Genomic DNA, 12,184 nt, shown 5'->3' with positions numbered 1-12,184 from the left:
ATTAGATGTCTTTCTCAGTCCATTTTCATTCATCCATTCACAAATCCTGTCTTGCACCACCCTATTTCTTTCTTTTTCTAGTTTCTTCATATAGTAATATTATTTTATCGAGGTTCTCACAGTATCAGTTGATAGCTTTTAGAGTTATTATGAAGTCAAAGTTCTTCTAAAGTTTCAAAGGAGTTTGATTTTATACGCCAAAGTTTTGCCCAAATCATTTTCATAAGTAATTGGTAAGCCGTTATAATGTCCATTTTATTTTAATTATATTATTTTAATAATTTATTTAAATAAATGTTATCTTAAAAATTCAATTCAAATTTCCGTTTAGACGTCAAGGTTTTGAACTTATAAAGTCCAAGTTGATATCCTAAGAAAAGATAAATTTTACCATTTTAAATCGTTATAATGCTCAAGTATTATTATTAAATTAAAATGTTATTAGGAATATACTCTTGATAATTTTCTAAAACGAACAAATCCAAACGAGAATATAGTTTAATTTATATTTGAATTTAATAATTATTTAACCATAATGGAGGCTATTATTAAATATTTTTGAAATAAATATTTCAAGTTGTAAAGAGTTATGTTTAATTATGCGTAAATTATATTCTAATTATTTTATAAATTCCGTACCATTCAATAGTTATCGAAAATTAGGTTTTTGCCAAAGATCGAAGAAAGCGCTCGTGGACTTTCAGCAACGCTTAACAATAAAAGACGAGGGCAAGATTCCGTATACGGTTGGACGTGTTTTGTTGGTGTGCAAGGTGATAAAGATGAATAGTGGAAATAGGAGAGAGAAGAGAGAATAATAACAGACTTCCACTACTCTAAAATGGTTACAACAAACACACACACACTGCTCTGCTACGCTACACAGACTGCAAAAAAAGAATAATGATACTCACACCACTCACTTGCTTAAATACAAGTGGGACTTAAGTAGAAATACTAAAGTACCCTCTAACAAACTTTGTCTATAAGTTTCAGAAAATGAATTCATTCTAACACCACCCCTTAATTCATATTCAGCTTAACAGAAACTAAAAACACCAATTCCATCCTTCAAGCGGAGAAATTGATCAGTCTGGATCACGTTTATCAAAACATCTGCCAGTTGTTTTTGGGTGCTACAGTGCACAACTTCTAGCACTCCATTCTGAATCTGATTTCTCAGAAAGTGATACTTAGTCTCAATATGCTTGCTTCTCTCATATATCACTAGGTTCTTGGCAAGATTGAGTGCAGACTTGTTATCAATCATCAGCTTCAGAGGCTTGTTTACTTTGATATTCAGATCCTGCAATAAACTTAGAAGCCACACAACTTGACATGCAGTCACATCACCTGCAATATATTTTGCTTCACAGGTTGACAAAGTAACAACTGATTGCTTCTTGGAACACCAAGAAATAAGACTTCCCATAAACTTAAACAAGTACCCAGAAGTACTTCTTCTGTCAACTCTGTCGTCACACCAATCAGAATTTGAGTAACTCATAAGTTTTGAGTCAACACCATAAGAGAATAAAATTCCATACTTCAGAGTTCCCTTTATATACCTCAAAATTCTGACAACAACTTGGTAATGAGACCAGTTCAGTTTACTCATAAACCTACTCACCATTCCAACTGCATAGCAAATACCAGGTCTGGCATTACACAAATACCTCATAAAGCCTACCAACTTCTTGAACGTTGTCGCATCTACATCATCACCATCAGAATCAGAATCCAATTTCTGATTTGTATCAGTAGCTGTGATAACAATTTTACAATTCAACAGCTCAAATCTCTTCAGAAGCTCAAATTCTTCTTTCATGGCCTTCAACCATACTTTCATCTTGATAGCTTCTTCCGTACTTACGAGTTTAGAGTCTACTAACATGACAGACTGAATAACTTCCCCTTCAAAATCTATTTTAGTGTCTTGCAACATGTCAAACTCTGTAAACCTTCTCAGAATGTTTCTGATTCTTTCTGGTCTCTGAACTTGTTCAGAACCTTATGATTATACCAATTATTGGTACACAAGGTGATAAAGATGAACAATGGAAATATGAGAGAGAAGAGAGAATAATAACAAACTTCCACAACTCTAAAAAGGTTACAACAAACGCACACACGCGCGCGCACACACACACACACACACATACGCACACACACACACATACACACACACACAAGCACTTCTCTGCTACACTACACAGACTGCAAAATGGAATAATTATACTCACACCATTCACTTGCTTAAATACAAGTGAGACTTAAGTAGAAATACTAAAATACCCTATAACAAACTTTGTCTACAAGTTTCTGAAAATGAATTAATTTTAACATGTGTGTGTGTGTGTAGTGGTGATCCAAGCCCTACTAGAGATAAATAAGTAAGGAGAGTCTATTCTCGGATAATGATTTACATGAATCACTAAACGAGGTTACATCAGCCTTAATTATTTATCATAGGAATAATCTATGATAATTTGAGGTTGTATTGTGCTTGCATTGTTTGATTAATTGTCTAAATATTTACTTTATTTATACTTGAATGATTGCGATTGTTAGACTAAAAAAAATCTATTACTCTTTTAAGGAGAGATACAAAAACATCATTTGATATTAAGTGTTAGATCCCTAATAACAAAAGGGAAGTTTGATACATTGAATAGTTGCATTTAGCTGGGTTATGGCTAAGGAAATACTTGGCCGACTATGTCCTTTTACAATCCTCCTCTCTTACTTGTGAAATCAACCATATAGTATTCTTTGTACGAACTGAACTGATTATGTAGAGATAATGATTATGCCAAGAAGAAATGAAGAAATAAGACATTTGATGGATTTGACACTCAATTTAAGTATCTAGATAATAAGCATAACCTGAAAGGTTGATACGATAATTCCCGAGCATTAACTTAATACTTATGGTTGAGAGTTGCCACAAGATGATTGATTGATCGTACAGACTTGCATTGAGGAATGTGTAAGTTCATTGTCGTGTGGTATGGGACGTACGAGGTTGATTGGTCGCCTAAAATCCCGACGAGGATTATTATTTATGCATGTGAGGCAAGACGAGGTTCCTCGCCTAATTTCTTAGAGACAATCAACTTATAACACATGGGCTCCATGTGAAGTCAGGTGGCATTGCTCTTGGTAATTGGGAATATGTTGGTGGAATATGGTCTTGTGATATCTGATCTTGGTAAATGGGATAGATATCCTTGACATCGTTTAGTGATCTGAGTCAGCATATAGTTCAGGATGCATTAAAATAAACAGACATTGAGTAAAGATATATATGGGATAAGAATATGCTTGTTTGACCAATTGTGTTTATCATATATATTATTATTTTACACCCCATTCCCAGATTTAAACTTGTATGTAATCTTATCCATGTGTTCTTTTTGTCTTGAGTTTTTGGACTAATCTAAAACGATTAGACGGCGAGCCAAACTCCTTCTTAAATCCAGACAGTTTATGAGGAAAAGCTACAGAGTGACATGGAGTTAGGTTATAACGACGTCAAGATTGGGGGTTGTTAGCATTTTGTCAAACCTTGGTCACATCACTACTATTATGTAATATTATGTACAATCAATATAAGTGCCAGTCTCGTTGGACTCAGGAGGTCATTTTTGTTATGCTTTCTTTTGGTTTCATTTATGTACTTTTCTTTTAAGTTTTATCTATGTGGCAGCGCCACTAGTTTTAGTTGTGTCAAGCTCTATGTAAAATATATTGGAAGTATATATATGTGAAGCAATATGTTTTAATAAGTTCAGTCTTGTTATTTAAAAGTTTCAAATTTTTTCGTATTTTTATGAGGGTTTCTAGGTTTTTACTAATGAGACATAGGTTGTCTCAAATGACATTAGCTCAGCAATAAGACACTACTGATGAACAAAGAGGAAATCCATCTTCCACTTAAACTCCCAAACCCGCATCTCGCCTTCCAACCTACCTACTGATCGATGGACATAATCAGAGATGGAAAAGGGCCTCGGGAACTTCGATCTGAGAGGAGTAGTTCCAACCCAAGTATCTTTTCAGAAGGAAGTAAGGAGGCCAAGACCAAATTTCAAACTTAGACCATCCATAAACCAATCAGGGGGGTAATCGGCTTTGGTTTCTAGGAGGGAAACTCCTTTCCACCAAAATGAGGCAGAGTGGAGGCACCCACCTTTCCCTCCCAATATAGAAGACATGGAAGACACTACATATCTAATAGTGAGGATTCCATGCTAAAGATCAGAAGCTCCCAAAATTACAAACTGAACATCCTAGACATGCATGCAAAGCCATTAAAAATATATTGCACACATATGTGTATGCACCAAAATCTAGCATTTGATCTTCACCAAAATTCAAAAGGATAATGATGCAAAATCTGCTAAATTTTCAACAAATTTGTGTTTATAGTTTGAAACGAAAATAATAATAAATTAAATATATATATATATATATATATATATATATATATATATATTACTTATTTGTGATAGTGTATATCTATAAACAACCCTCTTGGAAGAGCCAACTGATCTCCCTCTTTAAGTGGTGACAATCATTTGTGTGGTGGCTCTTTATCCTATGGTACTTGCACTACTTATTGAGTTCACTTCTCATCAAATCCCCTAGGGGTAGGGGTTGGGGAATGACCTTGGTGCGATATAACTCATGTAGGATTTGCTCTCTTCTCGTGTTAAGTGGTATAAAATTTTCCAAAGGCCTTTAAGCGGGCTTTAATGCACCATTTTCCCTTACTAGTATCGTGATTTGATTCCTTTAGTGGTTAGAAGTTTCAAATTTTTCTCCACCATACTCCTTTTTTCATATATGAATCTTTTTTGTGCAAGTATCTCTTCTCCTTTGACATAACCCTCCACTCTTTCAATGATTTCTTCCATTGAATTCGCCAGCTTTTAGGCAAGGGATTTGTTGAAATGCCCAACCTCGAGGTCATTCTAAAAGACACAAACAAATATCTCTTGGTTCGACTTGACAATTTTTATAGTTTCCTCATTAAACTTGGACAAGTACTTCCTCAAGGACCCGAAATGGATGCTTGTTGAGAATTGATGGATTGTTTTTCTTGTGAGGTCTTGGTACCATTTGAAAGGCGTCAGTTATAAAGTTTCGACCATGAGCTTGCATTTCAGCTGGTTTTTCGTCCCAATAATCGTCATTTAAGTGTTAATATCGATGATGTGCTTATAGAAGTTTCTCTTACATTGAATGTTACTATAAATGACATTTTAAAGCTAGCTAGGACTATAGCGTCCCCGATTTTAGTAGAGAATGGTGGAATCTATGGATTCTTCTTTCTCTTTGATAACTAATAGTGACTATCGCTGTTGTAAGTCACAGACATTGTCCTGCAACGTTCCATTTCGACAACGAAGCTCATACATAGTGGGTAGTATCTCCGATATGGCAAGCAGTCATTGTTGGAATTGCTTGTGACATCCATCACCATCGTGAATTAAAGTTGGAGATGGTAGCGTAGTTCGTGTGATAATGGCCCAAGTTAGTTTTATTGGGCCCCACGGTGGACACCGAATGTACACTAGTGTAACTTTACAAGTGATGGCCAATAAGTCTTAGTCGTTTAAGATTTGTCTATGGATTGCTTGCCTTCTTCCATCCAATACCATTGATATATATATATACAACTCTGAGTAACATGCATTTTTAAGGATAATTAATGACCATAAATACTCTTGTTCCCTTGTCCGAGCCTGGCTCATCATGACTAATAATCTGCATTTAGTGTGTTATTTATTTATTAACGTTCTTTTACTAGATTGTTCCTTCATGTTGGTGTCAGGTCAACTTGATCGAGCTGACTTCTGAACTATGGTCTAAGTTATCCTTGAGATTGAGGCAACTCACCCTTATTATCTTAGGGTAGGCTCTTCCAACCATATGTTGTAAGTTTCCAAGAACCCGATTTCTTCTTGGGTTGTATTCTCTAGAGTGTTTGTGAGACCTCTCACCTACTAGATCCATGTTACTAATCTCAATGTTTCTATATGAAAATAGGCATAACGTTACATAACATTTGATTGAAAATTTTATCTCTAAATAAAGTCGGAGTATGCTCCCACATTATTTTAAGGCATTATAGTAACTAGTAAGTGTATGTTTGATTTCAGTTTGAAGCACCCATAATTGATTCTTGATATGTAGAATTGATTTTGACATGTTTGGTTGCTCTCGATTATAATTGATTATACTTTCTAAAATTGATTATACTTGAAATTAGGATTTGTAGCTTTTGAGTTTATAGTGATTTTTATACTTAAATTTAGTGTTCAACTCACATGTGCAGAAATTCATTCAAATATAAATTATTTTACCTTCAACTTACTTTTAGTTAGAATTAATTTTAAATGATCAATTCACTCGAATATAATCTTCTTCACTGCATAATCAAACAGATACTAAATAGTATGTGTTCAAAGTAAACTTTTCATAGTCATTGTTATTTAATATACTACTTATCCCATCATCTAAGTTTAGGGTATGCTAAAAGTAAAGGGGTAAACAGATAAAAAAAACGACTAAACCGATAATTTAAATCAAACTAAATAGATTTTTTTTTATGGTTCGGTTTAAAAACTAAACAGAACCGATGAAAATTGAAATTGTTGGGTTCGAGTTTCAGTTTTATTTTTTAAGAATGGTCAAATCAATGACTATAATTATTTACTTAATCTTTTATTCAATTTATTTTTAAGTTTAACCGAACCAAACCAATTAATAAGCACCAAATAAACTAAATCGACGAAGATATCTAGATTTAAAAAAAAAAATTAACAGAAACTAGTTCAAAGTGAGTCACATAATTCAAATAAAGCAATTATTTGAGTGGCTTGTTAAGTAAGATTACCCCACTTATCAATCTCGCAATTATCCGCTCAATAATTCCAATATGTACTATGCTTTTTCTTTTGATTTAGAAAGAGTTAATAAATAAATTGGCACCAAATCATATGCAAATGCATTACTACTCTTTTTGACCCTAGTGGGAAATCTAGTCCAACTAAATACTCCTACCCCACTACTTTACCTTTTTTAAAGATATTGTGCATCCCTCCCTAGGCCACACGATGACTTAGTAATAATTGACATCTTAAAATCACTTGGGAAATTTACTTTCTTGTAGATAAATTCTTCTTTCTAATGCTTGTTTGCTCTTCTTGTAGTAGGTTGAGGCATGACTCTTTCTATTTGAGTTTCTTTTATATTCAAATTATCAATACACATTACAGCATCACTTTACTTTAAAGATAGTGCAATGTCAATCTATTTGTAATTTTGGAAGAAAAGTAGCATCAGTTTCCTTTTGTTGAGATGCTGCAAACTCATTGGATTCCTTTTTGTTGGATACTCCTTTACTAAACAATGCAAATTATAGTATTCTCCCTACTCATAATTAGTGATTTATTTTGAAAAAATATTATTGCAGATTTGAAGGCTTTATTTCCTAATGGCAAACACCATTCAAATAAATAAGTTCATTAGGGTCCCCTCTTGCTCCCAAAAGTAACCTGAATAATATTCTAAAACTAAAGAGAATAGTCATCAATAGTATGCACAAAACCCTTTCCTCTTCTCATTCCCAATGCATTCATAATACCATAAAACAAAATATACTTATATTATAGTGACACCATTATCTCACTTCCTTGCTATCTCCAAGTTACAATGAAAATATTCAAATTCTTTTACTTCATTAATCTTCTCATTCTTCTCTCTATTTTCATCCCATCATCATCATCATCATTACCAATTGATCCTTATTCACAAGCACTCTTGAGTCTAAAATCTGAGCTTATAGATGACAACAACAACTTGGATGATTGGGTGGTTCCCTCAGGAATCAACTTAACTAAAAATGGAAGTTCCTATGCTTGTTCTTGGTCTGGTATCAAGTGTAACAAAGACTCACTTGTAACTTCCATAAACCTTTCCATGAAGAAACTAGGAGGGACAATATCAGGTAAAGGATTCAGTGTCTTCACAAATGTTATTGATTTCAACCTAAGCTATAATTTCTTCTCCGGGAATCTTCCACCAGAAATTTTTAACCTCACAAGCTTGAAAAGCTTGGACATAAGCAAAAACAATTTTTCAGGTCAATTCCCAAAAGGAGTTTCAAAACTTAAAAATTTGATTGTACTTGATGCACTTAGCAACAGCTTTTCAGGTCAATTACCTGCCGAAATTTCAGAATTGGAATATCTTAAGATTCTTAACCTAGCTGGAAGTTACTTCAGAGGAGCAATTCCATCTGAATATGGCTCTTTCAAAAGCCTTGAGTTTCTTCATCTAGCTGGAAATTCTCTATCAGGAAATATACCTGCCAATCTTGGTAATCTTCAAACACTGACTCACATGGAAATTGGCTACAATTTTTATCAGGGCTTCATTCCACCGCAAATAGGTAATTTGAGCAAGCTGAAGTATCTTGACATAGCAGATGCTAATCTTTCTGGTTCTATTCCAAAGGAACTTTCCAATCTCACAAGTTTGCAATCACTTTTTCTCTTCAAAAACCAACTCACAGGATCAATACCAAGTGAGCTCAGCAGAATTAAACCTCTCAAAGATTTAGATCTCTCGGATAACTTCCTTTCAGGGTCCATTCCGGAAAGTTTTTCAGAGTTGAAGAATTTAAGACTTCTTAGTCTAATGTACAATGAGATGAGTGGAACTGTTCCAGAAGGCATTGGAGAACTCACATTCTTGGAAACTCTTCTTATTTGGAAGAATAATTTCTCTGGATTTCTCCCAAAGAGTTTAGGACAAAACTCCAAACTCAAATGGCTGGATGTCTCCACAAACAATTTCAATGGCAGCATACCACAAGACATTTGTCTCGGTAGAGTACTCTACAAGCTAATTCTGTTTTCAAACAAATTCACTGGAAGTCTCTTCTCGATCGCGAATTGTTCTTCCCTTGTTCGACTTCGCGTCGAAGATAATTCATTCTCAGGTGAAATCCCTTTAAAATTCAGCCATCTTCATGATATCACATATGTCGATTTGTCATCGAACAGTTTTGTTGGAGGGATTCCCTCAGATATTTCTCAAGCCACTCAATTGGAGTACTTCAATGTCTCTTACAATAAGCAATTAAGAGGCAACATCCCTACACAAATATGGTCTCTACCACAACTTCAAAATTTCTCAGCATCTTCTTGTGGCATTTTAGGCCATCTTCCTTCATTTGAGTCCTGCAAATCAATTTCGGTAATCGATCTTGATCGAAACAACTTATCTGGAACAATCTCAAATAGTGTTTCCAAGTGTCAAGCTCTTGTAACAATCAAATTATCTAACAATAATTTGACAGGTCAAATACCTGAAGAGCTTGCCAATTTACCTATTCTCAAATTTGTAGATTTATCTAACAATAAGTTCATTGGCATCATACCTGCAAAGTTTGGCAGTTCATCAACTTTACAACTTCTCAACGTGTCTTTCAACAATATCTCGGGTTCAATACCAAAAGGAGAGGCATTCAAGTTAATGGATAGCAGTGCTTTTGTTGGAAATCCAGAGCTATGTGGAGCACCATTAAGACCATGTTTTGAGTCTCTGGGAATATTAGGCAGCACAGGGACTTGGAAGCTTACACAAATTGTGTTACTTTTTGTAGGTTTGTTAATAATCCTTCTGGTGTTCGCTTTTGGAATACTTCACTTCAGAAAGGGATTCAAGAGTTAATGAAAAATGGTTTCATTGTTTCTTATGCACGTTGGTATGCATAAGAAACAAGTGTTACTTTTCAAATGGCAGAAAATGAAGCAATGAATGAGGAACTCTGCAATGATGTCTAAACTTTTAGGGAGATGACTCGGGAAATTTTGGTCCGCGGAAGGTTGAAAAGTGCAGCAGCTAACATTCACAGCAAATCACATGAAGTGGTCTCTGCGAGTTCAATGCAAGAGATTTCTCATGGTTAAAGAGTTTAGAAGATGGAAAAGCTTCTAAATAAGGGAAAGGCAAAATTTACATTTGCATCAAAATGTTGAAAGCCATTAGAAAGAAGTGATTTGCATAGTTAACAAGTTTGCAGATGTGTGATTAGAAGACTTTGTAGCTTGTATGATACATGTTTCCATTGTTTCAATGTGTGATACATTCATGTCAAAGTGTTCCTCAACCTACTTAGTAAAATACTTGAAATTAAGGGTGTGTATAGTTAAACCAAATGATAAGAACCAATCTGCTTTATTAATTTTAGTTTTAAAACTGAAATATATTTTATAAAAACCAATTTGAGAATAGAAAACTGTTTCAATCCAGTTTAAAACTGGTTTTGATTAAAAATAAAAATAAAAAGTTTACATATAAATCGGTTACACGAACCTTCTTTTTAACCTCTTTTTAATATGAATAAATTTTGAACAAAATTAACCAAATACTCTTGTGATGGCCAAATACCCTCATTGGTGGCTTGTCATAAATTTTATCATGTTAAATATTTGTAAAATATACATATGAATAATATTTTTTTAAAATTTTATATATATAAAATTCCATAAAATAAGTAAGAGAAGATGTGGATTTATGTGCTTGTATCTATAATGACTGCAGGAATATATTGACCATTAAAGTTTTGATGATTACAACACTTTCAGGTGAGGTGAAGTCTTTATCTAATGTCATGATCAATTTGGTGTGTTTATAGAGAACAAAATGTTAAAGACATTTTCTGAAGGACAACGTCTAATGTCAAGTGATGTTCAGTGGAATCCCTGATGATCTCAATCAAGCAACCTCTCCGATGATGGTATTTATCAATAAGTTTTAGCAAGCCTTATCAAGCAGAAGAAGTCAAATCTCATATGAAGTGTTGAATCATGGATGTATCAAGCAAGGGATCTTCAATCATCAAAATTGTGAAAATAAGAAGTGTCAAAGCTCGTCGCGTCGTATAATTATTTATCACTTTTGTAACACTCTTAATCGATTAGAATAAGCCATGATCGGTTAGTGACTACGCCATTTAATTTTTTTTAGCTTAGCTAAGGGATTGGCCCAAGCTGTCAGCAGACTAGCAACATTAAAAAGCTCATGGATTTTTTTTCATCTTTGAGCCATACTTTGGCCTTTAAATAGATAGCTCATTTATTTTATTTTATTCACACTATAAAACGTATTTTAAATACTCTTTCTCACTCTCTACTCTCTTTTCTCTCTTTAGTTTTCTTCAATTTTGTCTTAGTGCTTTGAGATTAAAATTTACCTATGAGGTGTTTGGTTCTGGTGTTGGGAAAATTTTTAATATCTCCTGTCAGATTTTATTATTTGGTTTTGAGGTAAACCGAGTTGAAAAACTCTTGTTTTGTTTGAGAGGTTATTCGTCAAAATCTCATGTATTGTTTGTGAGCTTTGTATGTTGTAAAATCTCTAATTAGTTTTGAGATTATTCGTCAAAATCTCTATTTGGTTCGTGAGTTGCGTCTGGTATAAAAGCTCTCATTTATTTTGATATTATCCTAGTATAAAATCTTGTACTACCTCCGTTCCTATTTGTAAGAGACAAACATAAGAAATCACACAAACCAAGGAATATTTTTTTTAATTAATTTTTCTGAAAAATAAACTTGTACTTCCAAAAATACCCCTAAGTTAAACATTTAGTAGTATTAATGTTATAATTAAGCCAAATGTTGATATAATAAAAATTGGTCAGCATTTATTCTATCCAAAAATAATTACAACAAAAAAATTGGCTTTAGATACCACTTTTTCAATTTTCTCTACACAATAAACTAACTTTTTCCCTCCAAATCATTAATATCAATGGAAACTGAATAGGTTTGGCTTTAGATACCCATTATGTGTATGGGGAATATACATAGCACGTTCTTTTCAAAACATTAATGCCCAATGAATAATAAATATTGCATTTTGTTTACTAAGGGTATAAATGAGATTTCTCAATTAATAAAATTTAATTTTATAATGTGTCTCTTATAAAAAGGACCAAAAGAAAGTTACAATTTGTCTCTTACAAATAGGAACGGAGGTAGTATTTGGTTTGGAAGATAGGCAATATAAAACTTCGAGTTTGATTGTTAGAAGGTTCACGAGGATAACTTGTAAAAATCTCTAATTTATAATGGAACTCTCTAGAAGAAATGCTTGTGGAGAT

At 33.5% G+C, this 12,184-nt stretch overlaps 2 protein-coding genes across 2 annotated transcripts; one reads left to right on the top strand and one right to left on the bottom strand.

Moving 5' to 3' along the window:
- Nucleotides 1–1,039: 1,039 nt before the first annotated feature.
- On the bottom strand, nt 1,040–1,633 carry LOC127088885 (secreted RxLR effector protein 161-like). Its single transcript, XM_051029336.1, has one exon. The coding sequence runs from the start codon at nt 1,631–1,633 to the stop codon at nt 1,040–1,042; it is 594 nt and encodes a 197-aa protein (XP_050885293.1).
- A 5,831-nt stretch (nt 1,634–7,464) lies between these two features.
- On the top strand, nt 7,465–10,213 carry LOC127081612 (leucine-rich repeat receptor-like protein kinase TDR). The gene has a single exon (XM_051021875.1). The coding sequence runs from the start codon at nt 7,723–7,725 to the stop codon at nt 9,745–9,747; it is 2,025 nt and encodes a 674-aa protein (XP_050877832.1). The 5' UTR covers nt 7,465–7,722; the 3' UTR covers nt 9,748–10,213.
- The last annotated feature ends 1,971 nt before the right edge of the window (nt 10,214–12,184 follow it).

The sequence above is a fragment of the Lathyrus oleraceus genome, chromosome 1 (genome assembly GCF_024323335.1).
Source record: "Lathyrus oleraceus cultivar Zhongwan6 chromosome 1, CAAS_Psat_ZW6_1.0, whole genome shotgun sequence".
Lineage (NCBI taxonomy): Eukaryota > Viridiplantae > Streptophyta > Magnoliopsida > Fabales > Fabaceae > Lathyrus > Lathyrus oleraceus.
This window is presented reverse-complemented; position numbering and strand designations above follow the sequence as displayed.